Genomic DNA, 24,189 nt, shown 5'->3' on the forward strand with positions numbered 1-24,189 from the left:
TCAAAACCAGGTAGTCTCAGTGTGAAGCCCCAAGCTCAGCTCATTGTCAAACAGGGACAGGTGGCAGGGACGCATTGCCTGTCTGGAGGGAACAGAGCAATGCAGAACACCCACTGAGGATCCAGCTGCAAGCCAGAGATCCAGGGCAGAGCCCCGGCGACTTTGGAGCCATTTCTAAGCTCCTGCCATCTTGCCCAGTGGAAGAGAGCATGGCCAGAGGCCTCTTGAATCCATTCCCTCCCTAAGTGTCAGGAACACTTGCACTGCTGATGCTGTCCTAATAGCGTTCCCAGAGCCTCATGTCTCCCTCATCTCCACCAATCCTAAAGGAAGACGGTCTTGGGGCAAGCTTATTCTCAAGCTGTTTTTCTTCTTGTCTCATCTGCAACTACCCTCAGGCACAATTACCTGGGAGAACCTGGCTGCTGTGTTGCCCTTTGGGGAAACCTTTGACCTGATCCAATTAAAAGGCTCCACGCTGAAGAAGGCCTTTGAGCACAGTGTGCACCGCTATGGCCAGTCTACTGGAGAGTTCCTGCAGGTGGGCGGTAAGTCACCCTTCAACGTGACATGGGATTTCCTGCTGCTTGCCTTAGTTCCCCACATACCAGGACCTCCATGGCCATTTGTTTAGGTCTTCCTCCACCCAACACCAATGCATAGTCTTTCAATGGCCATGGATTCCCCGACCACTGAGATTAGGTCAGGGTTAAAGCCCCAAGGCCATGGTAGTGAGCAGTACTTGCTACATCTGATTTGGACATCAGATGGACCCTCTATAGGAACTGGCCCTCCAAATTCTAAGCAGGTTAGCTGCCTTGAGGTCTAGTTTCTATTAAAATCTAAGTTGTTTAGACATTCAGTATTCTTTGCTTAAAACAAAAAGCAAAAACAAAAAAACAGCCCTTCTCTGTTCTCTTCATAATTGCCTGGAACCATGCAGCGACTCAAAGGAATGTAGTGGCCGATCGGTTTTAACAAGGATGATTTCTGGGAGGGGCAGCCACACATAGACACATTGGGACACCTGGTTCTGGTTCCACTGTGACCTGGGACAGGTCTTCAACCTCTCTGAATGCAGTGAGAAAACCTGCCCTACTCCTCTGATCACAGATCACAGTGAAAATGGAATGAAAATAAATGCTTCCCAAATTGACAAGGACTTCTGAAACATTTTTGTCCAGAATGATTTCTACAGTTCGATGAGTTAATCTTTAAAATATTAATAACTTTATTAACTTTGACTCTGACACCATATGTTGGGGTTGTTTGTTTTTTTTACTGTGGATGGTAGGTGATTGCTTGGTCTCATCCTCCCTCTGTAGAACCCCCCCCACTCTTGGGACTGAGGGGCTGCAGATGGTGGGGGAGCCCCACCTGCTGCCTATGGGGTAACCCAAACAGTCTGCATTTTTCCAGGACAGAGTTGGGGGGACAACAGGGTTTTGATGCTCCAGCACAGTGCTGGGTAAGTTACCTGTTTTGTGAAAGTCATCCAAGCCCAAATTATTACCATTTAGGAGTCTTCAAAATTCTAACACATGTTCTGCACCTCTCATCTATTTCTCATTTTCCAAAGCCATTGCACAAGTTGCTGACCAATTCATTTCGAATTTTAAAAAGATGTGATTTCTCCCTGCATTGCTACCGCTGGCCCATTCTGAGCCAGAGCCAATTTTCCTCCCGGTGGTTCTCAGACCTCCCAGGACTGGAGGATAATCGTAACCAAATGCTGCAGTGTCATCTCAACTCCCCTGCTGAAACTTCACTCAAGCTCGCACTCCATGAAAACCCAGCTCAGGGCCCCAGTTGCAGATTTTGGCCAAAATCTCTTTCTTAGAAATCTCTTTCTTAGATCTCTTGGATCCAGTGACAACAGACTCGTTTCTCTTCTAGGAATTCAAGTGGTGTATGATCTTTCCCGAAAACCTGGGGACAGAGTAGTCAAATTAGATGTTCTTTGTACCCAATGTCGAGTGCCCAGTTACGAGCCTCTCCAAATGGGTAAGACATATAAGGTAGTCCTCCCAAGCTTCCTCGCCAATGGTGGAGATGGATTCCGGATGATAAAAGATGAAGCATTAAGACACGACTCTGGTAAGCACAATCTCCCTCCCCCTACTCCAAAAGTACTCACAAACAACAGTACTGGTCCAGAGAGGGGAGCTACTCATGATGCCAGGACTGCAAAGCCAGAACAAGATCCCACCCCTGTGTTGCCAGCTCGCCCCAGCTTTGTTGGAAAACAGCAGCACAGCACTGGGGAAGATGTGCCCTGCCCCTCCCCAGCACACAGACCCACCCGTCCAAGCCCAAAATGTTTTAAAACTCTTTTAAGCACATATAAACGGCTATTCAAATTGTGAAATATGAGTAAGTTTTGCACATACAGAAAAACCTTATCTCCAGAACTTTAGATTGGATCTGGAAAATCCTATAAACTTTCTTGAAGTATTTAGTGTGAATAGATGAGGTAGGAGTGGATGGGATGTGCTCCCCTCCCCCCTTTCAGCACAGTGGGTTGGTGGAGCAAATTATAAGAACCACCATACTTGACTTCAGTCAACATTTTTGGCAGCATTTAGGATCATTTTACCCCAGCCTCACTTTTAAAAATCAGTTCTGAGAACCACTTCATGTAGAAGTCCACTCATGGGAGATACCTGGGAGATTTGAGTCCCACAAAGGCCCTGAGGATGCCACCAGCACAGGGCTTTTAAGATAATTAATTTTTAAAAAAGAACCACTTCACATGCATAAAGTCCACTGGTAGAATATACTACCCCTTCCTCTTCTCCAGGGCAGAAGCCAGTGTGCTTGTAAGACACATGCAAAGCTTCTCTTCATTTCCAGGAAGGAGCTCGGCTAGGTTCCTCCTCTGCTCTACCATGGTGGGCCTGCTATTTTAACTGCTTGCTCCAAAGAGGGTAGAGAGCAGAGCTGGGGCAAAGGAGGCAGCCCTTCCTGCCAGGAAAGGCACTGGCTGCTTCTGTCCATTCCATGATAGAAGATGGAAGGGCAGGATTAAAAAGGTGTCCTCTTGAGTCCCACATGAGACAGAGGCTGGTGGCTGTGCATTACCCGAGCCCAGACCTACAGGTGTTGGAGAGGAGGAGCTCACATAGAAGGTTTAGGAAGCCTTGGCCCTAAGGGTTCTCAACCTTAGCTATACATCAGAATCACTTGGGGAGCATTTTATTTTTTTTTTTATTTTTTATTTTTTAGAATTTATTTATTTGACAGAGAGAGCCAGCGAGAGAGGGAACACAAGCAGGGGGAGTGGGAGATGAAGAAGCAGGCTCATAGCGGAGGAGCCTGATGTGGGGCTCGAACCCAGAATGCTGGGATCACGCCCTGAGCCGAAGGCAGATGCTTAACCACTGCGCTACCCAGGCGCCCCTTGGGGAGCATTTTAAACTAAATACCAATACCTTGGCCCCAACTTTTAAGACATTCTGATTTAACTGGGTTGGGATAAAAGTCTCTTCCAGTGATTCTAATGCAGGAGTGAGAAGCACAGCACAGAGTTCTTTTTTAAATATTAGTGATAAATATTTTTATTGAGGTATAACTGACATATAACATTGTATTAGTTTCAGATGTACAACATGACTCAATATATGTATATATTGTGAAAGGGTCATCACAATGTCTAGTTAACATCATATAGTTATGGGGACTTTTAAGATCTGCTTTCATAGCAACTTTCAAATATGGAGTACAGTATCTAGGTACTATGCTGCACATTACATCCCTATGACTTACTTGTACTGGAACCCTGGACTTTTGATCCCCTTCACCCGCTCTGCCCATCCCCCCCCACCACCACTTCTGGCAACCACCAGTCTGTTCTCTGTATCTACAAGCTTGGTTTTGTTGCTATTGCTTAATTCCACATATAAGCGAGATCCTATGGTATTGTCTTTCTCTGACTTATTTCACTTAGCATAATGCCCTCAGGGTCCGTCCATGTTACTGCAAAAGACAAGATTTCATTTTTGTGGCTGAATAGTACCCCATTGTGCATACGTGTGTGTGTGTCACATTTTATCCATTCATCCACCAGTGACACTTTTTTCCACATCTTGGCTATTGTAAATAATGCTGCAGTGAACATGGGGGTGCATATTTCTTCTTGAATTGGTGTTTTTATTTCAAATACTCAGAAGTGGAATTGCTGGATCATACAGTGGTCCTATTTTTGATTTTTGTTTCCCGCAGGGGCTGCACCAGTTCCACTCCCACCAACAGTGCACCAGGGTTCCTTTCTCCACATCCTTTTCAACACTTGTTATTTCTTGTCTTTTTTGATAATAGCCATTCTAACCGGTGAGGTGATACCGTAGCTTTGATTTGCATTTTCTCTGATGAGTGCTCTTGAGCATCTTTTCATGTTGTCTGTTGGCCATCCGTATGTCTTCTTTGGAAAGACGTCTGTTCAGATCCTCTGCCCATTTTTTAATCAGATTTTTGTTGTTTTTGTTTTGAGTTGTAGGAGTTCTTTGTGTATTTTGGGTATTAACCCATCAGCAGATATAGGATTTGTCAAGTGGCATAATTAAAACAAAATTTTTGTCAGGTCCCTATGTGTTTGTTGTAGTTACGGCAATTGGTATTTTTTTAATCAGGTCTCCTCTCTTTTGGAAATGAAGTCTCCATTGTCTGTCAATTATGTGAAAATGATTTCTGACCAGGCAAGCAGAAGGAAGCTACTTTTATGTCTCAACTAATTGTTTTTGACCAGTTGGCTAATGCCCTTTTTTTGGAGTGGTTCAAAAGCAATAATGTCAACCACCATTTTCTTGAGTCATCTCAGAGTTGACTGAGTTACCTAATTATCTAGCAGAGAACAATGGGCACATTTGACATCTGGGACATGAAACAGCATCAAATTCTTTTACAAAACTTTGATTACCACTCTTCTTGTCTTTTGTGACATTTTATCCCTGCTTATGAAAGAAGTATCTTTCCTCTTATAATTATAGAGGACTTTAGAGAAATACATTGGTTTTCTCACTTCTTACTCTTGACAGTTACTTACTCTGTAAGTAAAACAATGTATATATTTTTCTAGGTGACCAAGATATCAATGTGGTTTCTGGATACATCTTAAAAATGAAAGTAATTTATCCAGCGGTTGAAGGTCGGATCAAGTTTTCTGCAGGAACTCATTGTCATGGAAGCTTTTCTCTAATATTTCTTTCGTTTTTGGCAGTGATCATTGTTTTATACCAATAGCCAAAAATTCTTCTTGCCATTAATGTGTGGAACTGCATTTTTTTCCAAGTGAGATTCAAGTCTGCCTTTTAGGAACTGGCTTGGTGATGGCACAGACCATCTTTGCAGGCGCCTAGAAGCTGAGCTTAGAGGATTGTTAAATGAAGACACTGACATCATCACACAGGATCAGCAAGTTAATGAATACACAGGAAAAAAATGAAAATGAGCCCTTTGACAGGAAGGCCAACCCTCTTTAGTTTACATATGCAAATTTTAATAAAATTTTATTAACAATTTTAAACCACAGAAATCATTTTTCTCCTTTATATCCATTTTAATCCACCAAACAACTATGTTTACATTTTATCACTTTTCATTTACAAGGGAGTTTTAAGCACATTATCTTATTTGATGCCTGTAACTTTGGTGGGCAAGGCAGGTATTGTTTTTTCCCATTTGTCAGATGGGCAACTGAAGCTCAGAAAGAGCAGACTTGTTCAAGGCCATGCAGCTGAAAGTGACACATCTAAGACCTACACCCAGGTTTTCTGACCTCAAGTGCAGCACTCTTTCAACTACATCCAGTTGCTGTTGGGAATGGTACTTAGTGGCTTTCTCTCTTCAGAACTATCAACAGCATCAAGCGCCTAGACGATAAGTGTCTGCTTTATTTCATGTCTCTATTTTTTCCTTTTTAGATCCTGTTGTTATAGTGAGTTTAATGGACTAACACAGGGTAGCATTCTCTATTGTACAACCCATGTGCCTTTATGAGTCAGGGAACAAACAGTGCAGCAAATGATGGGAAAGGCAAAAAATAGTCCAGGATCAGGGAGAAAGGGAAGGGAAGAACAGGACACCCAGGATGTATTTACATTACAGAAGAAAAAGAGCTAAAGGGCATTTAGATTTGTTAGATATTTGTTAAGGACTAGCAGCATAGTGCCTGACATGTGGTATGAGCTGTTAATAATTTTATGGGATTCCATCAATCTGCCTCTGTGCTCTTTCCTTCCTTCTTTCTAATGTAAAGGTACCATTAAAGAACCTTCTAAGACAAGGTGTAATTCTAAACCTGCACCTGTCCCTCCCCAGCAAGATGCCAGCCCTGTACTTTAGTCACGCTATACACACACACACACACACACACACACACTCTCTCTCTCTCTCTCTCTCTCCCCGCCCCCACCCCAGTTAAGGAAAATCCAGAGGGAAGACGAGACAAGGATTGATTTTTAAAAGTGATATTACACAAGGATCATTCTCAAATATATATGAGAACTCCTGCCTGGGAGTGCATCCCTCTGAGCGGAACCTCAAGAAACACCCAGACTGATGAAATGATTTACACCCAGAAGAACAAATACTTGCCTAAGGTGGTCATGAGGCCATGCGAGCCTGCTCAGCATTGCACAAATGATTCAAAAAGAAATGGGAGCCTTCACCTTAAAAACTGGTGAGCAAATAGCAGTAGATGTTTGGAGAAGCGGTGCTTGTTGCTTAATGTTTAAAAATATGAAGTACACTTGATACAAAAATACACTTTTAAACTCTGTAACATCTTTAAAAAGGCTACTGCAGTAAAATAATGCCCTCAGTTTTATGAATCTACAGATTAGCTATAAATAAACAAATGTCAGTAAGATTATAAGAGGAAAATTCGAGAAAGGTGCATTTGGAGTACATTTTTTATGCTTGGCCAGTAAAATAGAACAAATACTACTGGAGCACAAATTTTTAAAGAATATTTTTGTTAGTTTTCTAAATATATGTGCATGTGTTGTGCAGTGGTTTAAGAAATGACCTCAGACACTTTGCAATTGAAGATTCAATTGTGCAATTCAATTGTACAATAAAACTGAAGATATGCTCCTTGTCTTTGGTAGTTATTTCTTCTCTCAAGCCAACACTATAATCTGAGATGATATGACTGAAGCAAAACTTTGACAGCTTATCACCGGTATCATTTCCCTTGACCGTAAGTCCCTTGCCATCTGACAACCCTATCCTCTTTCTCAACCAAAAAATGAGAAGAAAAATGAACGCAGTAAATAAAGGATATGTTAAGTAATACCACGATATATTCTGGCTTCATGTACAGAATCTGACGTAGAAACTGTTTTGAGGCCTGTTGTTTACTAAAAATAAAAATGATCAAGCTAGACAATGCTGGGGATTTAATTTATCTGAACTGGCTGTACATCTAAGAATCTTCAAGCGTACTGATAACACAATAAACCAACTGTCACACACTGATCAGATTAGTACATTAAATTCACTTGGTGGCAGAGCTGCCTTCAGCAGTTTGCAGCAAAGAGTAAGCTGGGTTTCTTGAGGCTGCCAATAGTTGTCCGTTACAAAAAGTTGCTCCGTAAAGACTAAGCAGTCCCATGGACATATGGCTAGGCTTGTCAAAATTAGCAAAGGTTCCTGATTAGTTACCTGGGACTGCTGTAATAAACTGACACAATCTGGATGGCTTAAACAACAGAAATTTATCGTCTCACCATTCTGGAGGCTAGAAGTCTGAGATCCAGTTGGCAGGGTTGTTTCCTTCTGAAAACTGTGGTGAAGAATCTATTCCAAGCCTCTCCCCCAGCTTCTGGTGGCCTCAGGCATTCCTTGCCTTATAGCTGGTATTTTCTCCATGTTTTTACATCCCTTTCCTTCAGTATGTCTGCCTCCGTGCCTCCCCCTCATTTTTTCCTAGGATTTACTTATTTAATCTGGGAGAGAGAGAGAGAAGACAGAATCTCAAGCAGACTCCCTGACAAGTGCAGAGCCTGACACAGGGCTCGATCTCATGACCCTGAGATCATGACTGGAGCTGAAACTAAGAGTTGGATACTTAACCGACTGTACCACCCAGGTGCCCCTCTATGTCCACTTTTATTAGGACAAAGTCATACTGGATTAGGCCCACTGTAATGACTTCATTTTAGTCACCTACAAAAACAGTATTTCCAAATAAGGTCACATTCACAGATACTGGGAATTAGACTGAAGCCCCACCATCTTTTCAGGGGACACAGTTCATCCCTTTAATATAGTCTCCTGGCACGAAACAGAATCAGCTGGGGCAACCCGGCAGCCACCAGCAGCTTCTGTGACTTACACATTTTGCAAATGAAAGATTATAATGAATGTTATTTTTGTACTGGTAAAATAGGATATATTTTAGAAGTTGATTTGGCTCAAGTATAGCAAATCAAAAGGCACCAGTTTTCTTACCTGATGCAGCCAAAAGGAGGTGTTTTACCCAAAAAACAAAAAATATAGTGAAGAAATGGGCAGAAGACACGAACAGACATTTCTCCAAAGAAGACATACAAATGGCCAAAAGACACATAAAAAAAAAAATACTCAACATCAGTGGGTATCAGGGAAATACAAATCAAAACCACAATGAGATACCACATCACACTGGTCAGAATGGCTAAAATTAACAACTCAGGAAACAACAGATGTTGTTGAGGTTGTGGAGAAAGGGGAACCCTCTTACACTGTTGGTGGGAATGCCAACTGGTGCAGCCAATTTGGAAGACAGTACAGAGGTTCCTCAGAAAGGTAAAAATAGAGCTACCCTACGACCCAGAAATTGCACTACTAGGGATTTATCCAAAGGATACAAACAGTGATTCGAAGGGGCACCAGCACCCCAATGTTTACAGTAGCAATGCCCACAATAGCTAAACTATATAAAGAGCCCAGATGTCCATGGACTGATGAATTGATAAAGAAGATAAAGATACACACACACACACACACACACACACACACACACAATGGAATACTACTCACCCATCAAAAAGAATGAAATCTTGCCATTTGCAATGACGTGGATGGAACTAGAAGTATTATGCTAAGCAAAATAAGTCAGTCAGAGAAAGGCAAATTATCATATGATTTCACTCATATGTGGAATTTAAGAAACAAAACAGATGAACACAGTGGAAGGGAAGGAAAAATAAGACAAAATCAGAGAGGGAGACAAACCATAAGAGACTCTTAACTATAGGAAACAAACAGAGTTGCTGGCGGGGAGGTGGGTAAGGGGATGGGATAACTGGGTGATGGGCATTAAGGAGGGCACTTGGTGTAATGAGCACTGGGTGTTATATGCAACTGATGAATCACTAAATTCTACCTCTGAAACTAATAATACACTATATATTAATTAAATTGAATTTAAATTAAAAAAAAAAAAAGATAGTTGCCTTTCTCCAAAGATTCAATTCCCCCGTTCCCTAATATGAAGGTAATATGAAGATAATTATAACTTTTCTAACAGTATTCCTTTTTCTCCCCTCTTTTGTTCTCTTATATCAGGGATTAGCAAACTATAGCCTGAGGGCCAAATCCTTCCTGCCACTGCTTTAGGTAAATAGGGTGTCATTGAAATACATTCCTTCCTGCCACTGCTTTAGGTAAATAGGGTGTCATTGAAATACATCCATTATCTGGAGTGTTTGATAGAAAAAGACCATAAATATGAAATTAACGAAAAAAAGTGAAATAAAAAAACTATTTTTCCCTGGAGCTTATAGGCCTCAGGTTAAAGATTTCTCCTCTGTGTATCCAGCACTGTCAAAGAATTACTGGATACATTACAGAAAGCATAGTTAAAATGGAATATAGTGAACTGGCAAGACCTATTCATTTGTTCATTCATTCATTTAGTCAACTATTATGCTAATGTTGACTATATCTGAAATTACAACTTGTGTATATATCATTACACAGTCTGTTAAGAACCGTAGCAAATTAGACTTCTATTCATATTTCTATTGTAAAATCAAATGGTTTTTATTTTTAGTAAGTCAATAAATGATAATTTAAGTGCTTGCTTACAATCATTTCTCAGAATCTTCTGATATCTATAATTATACATAAAACACAATTTTATAATGTCCTTTTAAATCTGAAAACATCTTTCCATCTATTTCATGTCATTTTATCCCCTCAAGCAGAAACACTGAGAGTTGTTTCTAGAAAAACATTTCAAAATGAGAAGCTCAGGTACTAGGGGACACACATAAAGATGGATAGAAAGTAATGTACAAAGTAAACTGTTTGAAATGACTGGGGAACATACTTTTTAAAAAGGATCCAAAAAGTGCCTACTTTTGGAAATAAAAGCTTCTTTTATGGGGCAACACTGACAAGCACATGAATGAAGATGAGAGACAACCTAAGTTTGAATTCTAACTTCAGTACTGTCTCTGGCTTCGATATCCTTACCTATAATATAGAAATAATATCATCTCACAATTACTGTGATGGATGAGAAAATATGATAGTGTATATAAAATGCCTGGCTGACAGAGACTGCAACTAGTTCCTTTTCCTTTTATAAAGTGAATGATTACTTTTGTATGTGTAGATTTTTATACATCACGTTTTCTTTAAATAGAGCTCACCCAATGCTATTAATTGAATTGTATCCTCCTAAAATTCTTATGTTGGGGGCACCTGGGTGGCTCAGGCAGTTAAGCATCTGCTTTCAGCTCAGATCATGACCCTGGAGTCCTGGGCCTGAGTCCCATGTTGGGCTCTCTGCTCCTCGGGGAACCTGCTTCTCCCTCTCCCTCTGCCTCTCTCCCCACTCATGCTCTCTCTCTCAAATAAATAAAAATCTTAAAAAAAAAAAATTCTTATGTTGAAGCCCAAAACTGCTTTAACACAAAAATTCTCCATATTTGGAGATGGGGCCTTTAGGAGGTAATTAAGGTTCAGTGAGGTTGTAAGAGTGGAACCCTAATCCAATAGGATTGGTGGCCTTGTAAGGAGGAGGAGAGAGAGAGATCTCTTTCTCTCTTCCCACACACCTACACAAAGAGGTCAGGAGCACATGTGAGAAGGTGGCCAACTGCAAACCAAAAGAAGAGGCCTCAGAATGAAACCTACCTTGTCAGCACCTCATCTTGGACTTCTAGCCTCCAGAACTGTGAGAAATAAATCTGTTGTTTAAGCCACCCAGCCTGTGATATTTGTTATGGCAGCCCAGGCAGAATGATGCACTCCTGATGCACAAGATTTTTCTCATCTAAATAAAGAGAATATTACAATTTATAGAAGAGTAGGTAAGAATGGCATAAAAAGGGCTGTAAATATTTTATTTTTCCAGTTTGCCATGACATTTTAAATAACAGTATTTAAAATGCTACGGATTTAAGTGTGAAGAGTTAGCCTGATTAATCTTCCACCTGTCCCTGAGAAATTAGTAAATGTTTAAGGCTTGGTTATTAAAGTACCGATTCACAGAAACTCATATATATTCTAGAATTTTCAAGCAGTGAAAAATATAATAAAACTGACAAAACCTTTTCAAAAATTACAATACCTAATAACCATTTTTTTAAAACCTTGGGGAAAAAATAAGTGAATAGTATTAAATAGGTTAGATTTCCAAATTATATTTAGTTTCATATTACCCAGCTGAGTATCTGATACAGAGCTGAAACTCAGTAAGCGTACTCTGAATGAGTGTTACAACCAATTAGCAAATACAAAACTCTCAATCTTGAAAGACAAATTTGTTTCAAGGAGAAAAGTAAAGCATGGGAGAGAACTGTGAGTAGAATTCTGAACACTAACTCTAATATTTTAAATTAACTTTCCTCAAGAAATACAATTAATTCCGTATTTTCCTTTTGGAGAGACAACAGACATAAACCAAAAATCTACTTGACTAAATTGTTTACATAAGATTTTGGAATATAGCTACTACGTTCATTCAGTGAGATGTAGCTGCAACTCCACAATCACAAATATCTGTAAGTAGCCAGTTTTCACACCTGAAAAGGGCTATAACCTGTCAATCCAGGAAGAGTAAGAAGTCCTTTGCTTCTTATGAAAACTCATAAAGAATGTCTTCTTTATAGACATGTAGTTAACTAATAGAAAACAGGAATAAAAAGAAAAAAATCTACTAAAATGTATTAACTCTAAATAAGAAAGCAAATCAGATCTTATTCCTGTTTCTCCATACTAAACATAATTATTTTCAAAGTGATACAATACAAAGATTATTGGTTTTATCTGTTTGCCCGAAGAGGATTATGAATTATCTCTTTAGAAATGGCAATAACAAATGACAGATGTTCTAATAAAATTAGGATAACAGGTAAAAAAATGAAAGACTATGAAACCCAATCACTTGTGACCATTACTAAGTTTGTGTTAGTCTTTATTAAAACAAAAAAAAATCAAAATTTCAGACATTGGATTACATGATATATACAAGAATATACAAAAGTAAAAGAAAGAAAATACTACACTAGCACAGCAGAAATTTGTTATCTGGTTATTCTTTCCCAAATCCAAATGTTTACATCCAGGACGTCACAGAGGTAACTTCTTTTTGTACCTAAAGTAAAAATAAATCTACTTAATAGAAGACAATAATAAAACAGGGTTCATTTGTGAAGTGCCTAACAATTAATTCCATTGTATAAAAATTCTAACCTAAGACATATATATATATATCTCCTCCAGATTCAATACAATAATAATATTACCATTCTCCAATTCCAATTCATTTTGTACTCTTGGCTTCATATAAGTTCAACTGCCCCAAACCACTCAAATCTAACTTATATAGCATTCAGTGTTACAGACAGAAGACAGCCTAAAGAGCCTGACCCATTCTAGTGCTAGGATGTAAACTTACACCCTCCTCTGCAAAGACTCTACAGAGTATAATGTTCTTATCTGCTCACAATTAGGAAGGGACAAAGTCAAAACACAGGCTGTTCCTTCCCATCCCCCAAAAACCAACTCTATGTCTCCGCATGTCGAAAAAAGAAAATATAGAGTAATTTATTAAGATTGTTCATTTTTAAAAGGATCACAGCCACAAGGTTTTCCTTAATTTTTGAGTCCCTAATTAAAACAAATATTAGCATATTATGAGAAACATAAAGAATAAAACTGCTGCGTCTCAGTTACCTTATTGAGCTCTGGAAATAGTTCTTGTATCACAATGTCCAATAAAACATAAGTCAGCTAAAGCACCAAAAAAAAAATTTTTTTTAAGGCATTAGACAAAAGCCATTAAAAATGATAAAAACAAAATTCAGGACTGTGGTTACCTCTAAATGAGAAGGCAGGGAACAGAACTCAGATACACATGTCTTCACATGGGCACATTTTATTGTCATACTGCATAAATGTTAAAGACACCAACAGGACACAAAATTTTAACTATATTAAGATCTCAACAAAATATGTACAGACTGAACTATATATGTAATGTTAACTGGTTATTCCATGTAATCTGAATGATGGAATTCTTAATTTTTACATTTTTGCTTTATTTCATGAATTTTGTATATGTTCCAAATTTTCTACAATGAATCTATGTTTAAATCAAAACAACTCATGTTATAAGGAAAAAAAAAAAGTAACTCTTAACCTCAGAGAACAAACTGATGATTACCACAGGCGAATTGGGTGGGGGTATGGGTGAAATAGGTGATGGGGATTAGGGAGTGCACTTACCAGGATGAGCACTGAGTAATTTATAAAACTGTTGAACCACTATAATGCGCTCTCGAAACTAATACAATACTGTATGTTAACTATACTGAAACTATAATAGAAAATTTAATTTAAAAATAATCAGCAAAGGGGCGCCTGGGTGGCACAGCGGTTAAGCATCTGCCTTCGGCTCAGGGCGTGATCCCGGCGTTATGGGATCGAGCCCCACATCAGGCTCCTCCGCTAGGAGCCTGCTTCTTCCTCTCCCACTCCCCCTGCTTGTGTTCCCTCTCTCGCTGGCCGTCTCTATCTCTGTCGAATAAATAAATAAAATCTTAAAAATAAATAAATAATCAGCAAAAACAAAACAGATAAAATACTGTTTTTTCTATCTGAACGTCTGAAGAGCACTGCCTTGATTTCACATAATGTCACTTCACAATTAATAATATACCAGACACCCTACTGTGTGTCGTTCACAAAACCTAGCCAACACTAGTTAACCTGCTTTAATGAATTTTACCTGCTTATTGAGAACGGGCTGTTGTAAGCCATCAAATAGAAGTCTGATGCTTTCATACTTGGCTTCTTCACCAATACATTTGACTATCAGATCTAAAAGAGAAAGCCAAATGTGAAACACTTCATATTATAAAGTGACTCATCATTAACTGGACCATAAAGCAAAATCTTCACCCTGTGTCCCAGGTATTACACAAAAACTATAAATCCGCATTTCCTAAACCAGTGTTCTGCAAGGGGCTCCTGGAAGAAAGGCTTCTATAGTCAAGTTAAGAAACTCCTCCTTTTGGAGATTCACAATGCACAAAGTATACTACAAGCTCTGAGGGATGTTGCAGTAAAGAAATCTACTTAAACTATTAAGTGATAAAAGACAGTTGGAAAATAATACATATTGTGTTATCCCATTCAGGTAAAACAAAATCAAATCCTAAAATTATGTGTATACATCTGTACACACACATATAGAAATGCACAGAAAAATGTGAGGATTAACACTAAACTGATTAGGGAGAATATGACTTCTATTTTTTACTCTATATATTTTCATAATGTTTGAATATCTTAATATCAGGGAAAAATTCAATTTTTTAACATAGACTTTCCTCAATAAATATGACCCCTTTAATTTATTTTGTACTTTTTGCATAATTATTACTAACCATCTTACAGATCTTTTTGGGAAATGTTTAAACACTAATTTAGGATCCAAAAAGTTCTGATACATGTTTGATTGCACAGCTGTTATGTATCACTTCTATTACCAAACAGCTGGTCCTTACTAAAAAATCTCTGAATGTTTTCCCCAAAACAGGAAAATAAAATTATTCTTAAGTAAACAAAATGCTCAAATATTTGTCCTTCCCCCTCCCCCCCAACATAATAAAACTCTTAATGATGTTCTTGAAAAGTTCTCACCTTATGTGTGCTTCTAAGAGATAAATCTAACCCTAAGAGGCAAAGGCCAAATTCAATTTAAAATAAGCATAACAGATCCTGATATTTTCAAGATATGTGGCCCAATATGGATCTTTATGAATCCCCTAATTCACCAATAGTACACAGAATTTCCCAATTAAGATGCATGAAGAATAATGGATAAAAATAAGTGATCCTTTCAGATCCTTCACAAGTCCCTAAGTAAAAAATGAGGAGTAGAGGACAAGAGAAAGACATGCTAAGTTTACTCACTACTCCTTCCCAAAGAGAAGTCTTGAAGTAGATGTGATTCAAATTTGTGCCTCAGCAAAATAAATTACTACATTCGCTGGCTTTCCATGTTGTCCCTAATATCAAAACTAAGACTGCTAATAAAGCCATGAATGCTAAGGGCTGCTATTACAAAACAGGTAAGAAATTATTTCATCGGGGCACCTGGGTGGCTCAGTCTTTAAGTGTCTGCCTTCGGCTCAGGCTGTGATCCCAGTGTTCTCGGATCGAGCCCCACATTGAGCCCTGCATCGAGCCGGCCTGCTCCTCCCTCTCCCACTCCCCCTGCTTGTGTTCCCTCTCTCGCTGCCTCTCTGTCAAATAAATAAATAAAATCCTTAAAAAAAAAAAAAAAAGAAATTATTTCATCATTTACCTACAGAAGACTTAGCCCAAAATAGCTTTTATTCACTTTTATATTCAGACCAGGGATTTAACTTAACTGTCTTCACACAGAGCAGGACTATTCTGAGACTAATTCAATGATGAGAATTCTCTAAGATGCAGTCCAAAGGCCTCTTCAATTCTTACTCTGTATTTTCTCTCTAGGCATTATTATTCACTACACGTAACTCCCGTATCTGTATCATTTGCCATTCGTTTCTATAATTTCAGAACCTGGATATCTAACTGCTTATTAGACATTTCCTACTGAATAATGCATAGGCACTTCACATTCAAAATATTCTAAACTAAGTATCCTCTGCTTTGACCCCTTGACATTTTTTCCTTGTATTTCCCACTCTATAAAAGGTTACCACCATTCATTTACCTTATGGCTCAAGCCTACCTCCTTTACCGAAGAAGTGACCATTCTCTTCCTCTGAGAAACTCTGTGACTTGAACATGCCTCCTATCACATGTATGTTTTATCTGTATACCTGTCTTCCTGCTAGACTGAACTACTTTTTATATCCCTTGCTCTCTGCATAGTGCCTGACATGTGGAAAGTGCTCAGTAAATTTAGAATGAATTAATTAATTCTAATCCTTTACTCATAAACACTACTGCAGTTTTTCTCATAGTATAGTGTGCAGCAGGATTCCAATTGTCCCACAAACATATCACTTTGATCAGTCTGATTATAAGTTGTTCTTGAAAGAATCTGGCTACTGCATAAATAGAAAAAGCCTGTCTTAAAGTTCATAGTGCTTATATCATAAAAACCAAATTTTATTTAACTAATGAGCTAATTTTAATGAGCTAATTTTACTTGGTCTTTATAACTATTTCTAAAATGATAACTCAAAATAAAAATTAGTTTCAATAATTACTATACCTTGTGGGTTGCCTGGGTGGTTCATCTGGCTAGGCATCTAACTCTTGATTTCAGCTCAGATCATGATCTGGGGGTTGTAGGACTGAGCCCCACATCAAGCTCTGCACTTCCATGTGGAGTTTGCTTGAGATTCTCTCTCTCTCTTTCTCTCTCTTCCTCTGCCCCTCCCCCCCACTTATGTGCTTGCTCTCTCTCTCCAAATAAATACATAAAATCTTAAAAAAAAAACAACACTAAGTGATCTCAAAGAAATGCTAATCTATAATAAACTACTTAAATATTATACCTGGAATGTAATTCATCATTTCTTCAAAAGTCTGTTTTGCTCGTTTTTGCTTATCTTGGAGAGAGCGAGGTTCAGTGTTTTCACAGAATACAGCATCTAAAACGAGACAAGAAGAAATATTTGCTGGAATTTTTACCTATTATACACAAAGTACCTCTTCATTGCAGAAATACTAATAAACCAATGAAAAACAAGACACAAAAGTACATAAAACATGAAACACATGACAAAATACAGACCTCTGAGAAGTGTTATAAGTGAGACCAAACGGTGCTCCTGAAACAGCTGTTCTAGTTTACAATGAAGATAGTAGTCAGTATACATTTCCAGGGTGTTTTTAAACAGGATTCGAGTTCCCATTAAGAGATGATGAAGCCAGTCAGGAACTTGGAAAACCACCCGTCCTGAGAAGGATCATATAGAATATTTTGTTAAGATAAACAGATACTTCAGGGGCGCCTGGATGGCACAGTCATTAAGTGTCTGCCTTCGGCTCAGGGCGTGATCCCAGAGTTCTGGGATCAAGCCCCACATCAGGCTCTTCTGCTAGGAGCCTGCTTCTTTCTCTCCCACTCCCCCTGCTTGTGTTCCCTCTCTCGCTGGCTGTCTCTGTCAAACAAATAAATAAAATCTTTAAAAAACAATAGCAAAAAAAAAAAAAGATACTTCAAATATTCTCCAGTATAAAAAAACACAAATGGTCAATATTTTATTTGTAAACACTAGTAACTTTAATATGTTCAAGACCAATTATATCAAATTCTTATAAAGGAAGTATCTTCAATTTAAAAAGAAGTTATAATGGGGCAATAGTGAGAGCATTAATTTGCATCACAGAAGAAATGATACATGAATGAAAAATAGGTTTTCACAGTAACCACATAGACCTTACCTACCTACATACATCAGGTAATCATAGACTCCTTCTACAGTCATCATCTCCATAAAATAATTCTGATTGTGCTTTCTTTCTGTATTCTCAGCACGGTTTGCATTATTCTTAAACAGATCACTGAAAAGCTAAAGTAAAAATTGAAATAATAAAGAGATATATAGTTTATTACACCTGACGATAACAATCACTAAAGCCAAAGTAACTCAGAGTACAGGCACTTAAACTTTTCCAATCAAAACAGAATTATCAGATAGGTTAAGACACGACAGAAAATTCATTATTCACAAAGAAACCCTTTGTTTTTTAACACCAAAAGGAGCAAATGAACACGTAAAGATGTATAAATATATTAATGACAGCTAATTTTAAAACTAACATGACTTACAGATTATAATTCACAATTAAAGGGTGTTTAGATGTGAATATTGAGCTTTAAACAAAATTTGGACAATAACAGTCACAGCCCAGAAATGCCTAATCAGTGTGAAAAAAACAAGATGTAGAAAATTACTTATAGTAAAAAATGATGAAATGCAACTAAATCTCAGCCCTACTTACCCCCAGGATATGCAAAAAAGTCTATTACCAGGAATCAAGGAACTAGAAGTCTGACAAAAAAGATCAACAAAACCCAAAAATGAAAAGGACAAAATCTTTGGCAAGAGTGATAAAAAGAAAAAAAAGAAAAAGACACAAATAATGTTAAAAATAAAAAGGGATAGCTACAGATGTCAGAAAAAAAAACAAGTTTAGGCCAAAAGAATTTCAGATTTAGATAGAATAAAAAATGTGTTGAAAAATATAACCTCCTGGGGTGCCTAGGTGGCTCAGTTGGTTAAGCGTCTGACTCTTGATTTTGGCTCACGTCATGATCTCACGATTGTAAGATGGAGCCTGGCATCAGGATCTGCACTGGGTGTAGATCCTGCTTAAGATTTTCTCTCTCCCTCTGCCCCTCCCCCCACTTAAAAAATATATATATAAATATATGAAACCTATCAAAACTGGCTCATATTGGGGCACCTGGGTGGCTCAGTTGATTGGGCATGTGACTCTTGGTTTCACCTCAGGTCATGATCTTGGGGTCATGAGATCAAGCCCTGCATCAGGCTCCACACTCAGCTCAGAGTCTGCTTGTGCCTCTTCCTCTGCTCCTCCCCCAGCTCATGCACACTTTTTCTCTCTCTCAGATGAATAAATAAAATCTCTGGGAAAAAAAAAACTGACTCATGCAACAAATCTGAAGAATAATCATTAAAGAAATTAAGTTGGTTTTTAAAAAACCTTCCTACAAACAAAACTCAAGGTTCAGGTGACTTTAACAACCAGTTCAACCAATTATTTAAAGAACTAGTAATTACAATTTTATAACTTTACCAGCAAATAGAAAAAGGTTAATATAATTTTGATATCAGAACTTCACAAGGATAGAATAAGAATAAAAAATTATAGGCCAAGTCCACTCATAAACATGAATGCAAACTTCTTTAGCCTTATTTATGAAGAATATCTATCAAAAAAGCTACACTACATGATTTAGTGGTGAAACACTGAAATCATACCCTTTGTACAGTAGTTCACAGCCATGAATGAAACAAAACCATCATTTGCATATAAGTGTGTAAATCTAAAAGAATTAATAAATATATTACTAAAGTTAATACAAGTCTAGCAAGGTTATTGAATTTAAAAAATCAATACACAAAAATTAACTATTTGTTTACCAAAGAGAAAGTTACGAAGTGAGAAAAATATAAAAGATACCTTTTATAGTAACAAAAAAGTGAAATTTTTTGGAGGGGAGGCTATCCTTTGAGTTCACATAGCCCCCCATGCTGAGCACGATTCTGGAACTAAAGTGAGCTTCCTTTTTTTTTTTTTTTTTTTTTAAAGATTTTGTTTATTTATCTGCCAGAGAGAGCACAAGCAGGGGAAGCAGCAGGCAGAAGGGGAAGCAGGCTGTGGCTCAGCAAGGAGCCCAATGCGGGATTTGATCCCAGCACCCTTGGATCATGACCTGAGCTGAAGGCAGACACTCAACCAACTGAGCCACCCAGACGTCCCAAAAGTGAGCTTCCTGCGAACTGGAAATATCTTTATATTCCAGTGCCTGGCACTCAACAGTAGGCACAGGATAATATACCTGCTTAATGAATGTATTAAATATTATATAAGCCATTGAAATGAGATAAAATAAACATCAAATCAATATAAATACATTGTATCAATTAATTGCTTGAGTATTGGAAGTTGGTGATTTACCACCTAAGGAAACCACTTTAAAAAGTTCCCCAAATACAGAAATGGCAAAAGTTTATAAATACAATTATCTAGAGAAACATGTACCTGTTAAAGTAAAGAGGCAAGAAACTACATAAAATACCCTTTTTAAACTGTACAACTGATTTCCACATAAAGAATATAAGTCCCATTCATTTCATTAACACATGATTCTCCCTATAATGGAAAAGTCTCAAGTAGGACAACTTCAAACTTCATGACTCTAAGGCAATATGCTGTACCTTCTTGTTGTTTTCTGAAGTAGGGCTGAGAATGGTCAGTTCTGGTTTACTTGGTTTAGGCTTTGGAGATTCACAAGAATTAATGAAATTCATGATGAAAGGTTCCAAATGCTGACCTTTCTGTTGTGATACAGAAATTATGGTATGAAAATCAAAAATCAAGATTATGATTTTTAATAATCATATAAGCCATTAAAATTTACTGATATTTAAATATGTTCATAACTATCATGTTACAGAATATACATAAATCAGTTATTCACCTCTTTCATTAGTTTTCCAGGAACAGACTTTATAATTTTTCCTGCAATTAAAAATAAAATATTAATTTTATGAAGGCATAATGTATCTCATAATTGCTTACATGTATACTTCACTAGGTAATTTTATTTTTTTTGAAGATTTTATTTATTTATTTGACAGGGAATGAGAGAGAGCACAAGCAGGGGGAGCAGCAGGCAGAGGGAGATGGAGGAGCAGGGAGCTGGATGCGGGCTCCATCCCAGGACCCCAGAGTCATACCTGAGCCGAAGGCAGATGCTTAATGACTGAGCCACCCAGGTGCCCCTTCATTAGGTAATTTTAAATACTAAACAGCCAAATAAAAAGTAAAACAGTAAAAAATTTATAATTCACCACTTCACATTCAGTAGAAATTTACAATAAATATGATATTAACTGTTTATAGATACAACATTTAGGATTTACTTAAAATAATACAGTGGGATTGAGGAGGGAGGGAAGGGACTGAACAAGCCAAGTGTTGGTAACTGATGAAATAGAGTGAGAAGTTTATTATACAAAATTCTCTACATTTGTGTATATTTGAAATTTTCCATAAGAAATGTTTTCAAAAGATTTTGGGGCGCCTGGGTGGTGCAGTCGTTAAGCGTCTGCCTTCGGCTCAGGGCGTGATCCCAGCGTTCTGGGATCGAGCCCCACGTCAGGCTCCTCTACTAGGAGCCTGCTTCTTCCTCTCCTACTCCCCCTGCTTGTGTTCCCTCTCTCACTGGCTGTCTCTGTCAAATAAATAAATAAAATCTTAAAAAAAAAAAAAAAAGATTTTAAACAATAATGAATATAAAGGTATCTAAAAACATGCAAAAGTTAGTCAAAAAAGTTTTAAGAACTGCTACAACATTTAAATTGGCTGTTTAGGGGCACCTGGGTGGTTCAGTCGATCAAGCATCCAACTCTTGATTTTGGCTCAGGTCATGAGATCGAGCCCCATGTCGGGCTCCATTTAAGATTCTCTCTCTCTCTCTCCCTCTCCCTTATCCCCTCCGCTCGCACTCTCTCTCTCTCTAAAATTAAACAAAAACAAAAAAACAAAACCCCACACTATTTAAATAATTTATATTCTGCGTTTTAGATTATTCTAATCCTGTTTGCCAAAATTTCTTCTTGATCTTATCTCTAGATTCTCTTATTTTAAAATATCAAACATCTTGAGATTTTCTCAAACATTAGAAATGCCTGTAAAAATTAGTCAAAATTGATAAATGCAACTTAAAATTTCTTGCAGTTCAATTTAGAAAAAAGTAGACTTATGGCAATAGCAGGAGACAAACTAACAAATTAAAATGGGAGAATGTTTTACAACATGAAAACCACCCAACCCTCTCCCATCAGACTATTTCTCCTTTGCTACCCCCACAAACTATGCTTCCCTCCCTAGAATTCTCCAAGTGCCTAGGGCACCTGGGCGGCTCGTCAGTTAAGCATCCAACTCTTGATTTCGGCTCAGGTCATCTTAGGGTCCTGGGTCAAGCCCTCTGTCAAGCTCCACACACTCAATGGCGAGTCCACTTGAGGATTCTCTCCCCCCCCCCATTCGCTCGCTATTAAATAAATCTTAAAAAAAAAAAAAAAGAATTCTCCAAGTTCCTTAAACTACGGAGCTTCATCCTGTTCTTTTCTTTATCTCCTACATGCTCTTCCTGAGCCAATATATTTGCTCTGATTTCAAATAACACTCAACTCTCTACTGCTTGCCTACCTCCTGGCCTCTCCTGCCTTACAGAGCTTCTCTAACAGGATTCTATAAATTCAACAAGTTCAGAACTGCCCTTATCTCAGCAAGTAATAGCATCCCTCCAATTGTTTGAATAGAAACCTGCATCATCTTTGATCATTTCTTCTCCTTCAGCCAAACCTAGTCAGCAACCAGGTCTACCCAATTCCGGCTCCTAAACATCACATATAACCAAATACAAAATGTCCTCATATTTTCCCCTGATAAGAAATTCTCCATGCACGAACATCAAGTATTTTGGCTCAACTAAATGTATTAATTTGAAGAGATACAAATGAAAGCCAAATGCCCATCTGTAATATTTAATTCATTTGTTTAGTTCTATATGTACTTAAGATTATATTATATAAAATATTTTTAGAAATATTGTTTTACTTCCATTATTATCTTTAACCATTTTATTCAAACTTTTCCTGCTTATATTACTATGGTGTATACTGAACTTTATATAAAAGAAATCATGCTGTATATATTCTTCTGTGTCTTCTTTCATTCAACATTATGCTTTTAAGATTATCAATGTTGTTGCAAATAGCTGCATGCTATAGATATCCATTTTATGAATCTACCACAATTTATTTGTCAATCTATTGGTAATGAACATTTGTATTATTTCTAGTTTGGGCTATAAAAACAATGATGCTATGAACATTCTTCAATATGAATAAAAGATTCTCCACAATATATCTCAGAGAGGGACTGCTGAGTCATTCTGTTTCATACCAAACTGTTTTTCCAAGTAGTTTCCAATTTATATTCCTAACAGTGTATAAGAAGTCTGTTAGAATTTGACATATCGCTTCACTATATAAACTATTCCTCTACATTAATTTGAAAATGCTGATTATTTTCAGTTTATCCTCAAATACATGATTCTTTAAATTGACTTACCAAGATTTACATCTGGTAGTATCTTATCAAGAAACTGTGTTTCCCCACCATTGGGGGAAAGAAAATCTGCCAGAAGTTGACTGTTACTCAGTTCTGGATGCTGCAGAAGTTTCTTGAATGAAAAAAGAAAAAAGGGGGGAGAAAGCTTAAAAGGTTCATCAAAAATATATTAGTACAAGAACGAAAACAAAAAGCAAAAAAAAATTTTTTTATCCTCAAAAGTGATTTTATATTCAGAATAACAAAACTACATTTGTAGAAAGAATAGTATCACACAGCACCTAAGACCTCAGCCTCTACAGTCAGACTCTTCCACTCACTAGTGAGGTGTCCCTAGAAACTTAGTTCCTAAATTACCTAAGAGTTTCCTCACATGTAAGATGAAAAAAATACTACTTACTTTACAGCGTTGTTATATAAAGCATTTAGCACTGGACCTGATACACAGGAAGGAAAATTAAACACTAGCTAATATTTCTTCTGTTTCTCAACCATAAAACAAGTACTACAGTATCGTATAACTTTCTTGGTAATTAAAAGAAGTTGGCACAAAGGGTTTTGCAGAAAACTAAATGTGGAAATGTGAAATAATTTGGAAAATCTGTTGTCTGTTCTTCTTGCAACACTATTTTCTTACAAGATAAACTGACTTTTAAAAGCCAAAAATAACCCAGTCTTACCTAATATTGTTTTGTAACTTGAAACAGTTACAAAACTTTGAGCAGAAATCTCTATAAATGAAATACCATTAACTACAACCTTTAGCTCCATACCACCAGAAAATATTCTTCTAGAATGTGGTGCTCTAGTTCTTAGAAAGATTTAGTTCATTCAAATAATGGGTTAATG

At 37.5% G+C, this 24,189-nt stretch overlaps 2 protein-coding genes across 6 annotated transcripts in view; one reads left to right on the forward strand and one right to left on the reverse strand.

The window, feature by feature from the left end:
• The window catches only part of NT5E (5'-nucleotidase ecto), a 46,965-nt gene extending 39,875 nt beyond the window's left edge, over positions 1 to 7,090 (forward strand). The window contains exons 7-9 of the mRNA XM_008684887.2: positions 399 to 548; positions 1,897 to 2,097; positions 5,075 to 7,090. Coding sequence (XP_008683109.2) covers positions 399 to 548; positions 1,897 to 2,097; positions 5,075 to 5,238 — 515 coding nt within the window. The 3' untranslated portion in view covers positions 5,239 to 7,090. The remainder of the gene's footprint in view (positions 1 to 398; positions 549 to 1,896; positions 2,098 to 5,074) is intronic.
• Positions 7,091 to 12,392: 5,302 nt separating this feature from the next.
• The window catches only part of SNX14 (sorting nexin 14), a 74,419-nt gene continuing 62,622 nt past the window's right edge, over positions 12,393 to 24,189 (reverse strand). For all 5 annotated transcript variants that reach the window (XM_040643717.1, XM_040643714.1, XM_040643715.1 and 2 more), the window contains 9 exons: positions 23,341 to 23,452; positions 20,678 to 20,718; positions 20,415 to 20,534; positions 17,894 to 18,017; positions 17,237 to 17,401; positions 16,998 to 17,093; positions 14,225 to 14,316; positions 13,171 to 13,227; positions 12,393 to 12,589 (listed from right to left, as the gene is read on the reverse strand). In XM_040643717.1, coding sequence (XP_040499651.1) covers positions 12,551 to 12,589; positions 13,171 to 13,227; positions 14,225 to 14,316; positions 16,998 to 17,093; positions 17,237 to 17,401; positions 17,894 to 18,017; positions 20,415 to 20,534; positions 20,678 to 20,718; positions 23,341 to 23,452 — 846 coding nt within the window. In that variant the 3' untranslated portion in view covers positions 12,393 to 12,550. The remainder of the gene's footprint in view (positions 12,590 to 13,170; positions 13,228 to 14,224; positions 14,317 to 16,997; positions 17,094 to 17,236; positions 17,402 to 17,893; positions 18,018 to 20,414; positions 20,535 to 20,677; positions 20,719 to 23,340; positions 23,453 to 24,189) is intronic.

Source organism: Ursus maritimus, unplaced genomic scaffold (genome assembly GCF_017311325.1).
Source record: "Ursus maritimus isolate PB19 unplaced genomic scaffold, ASM1731132v1 scaffold_29, whole genome shotgun sequence".
Taxonomy (NCBI): domain Eukaryota; kingdom Metazoa; phylum Chordata; class Mammalia; order Carnivora; family Ursidae; genus Ursus; species Ursus maritimus.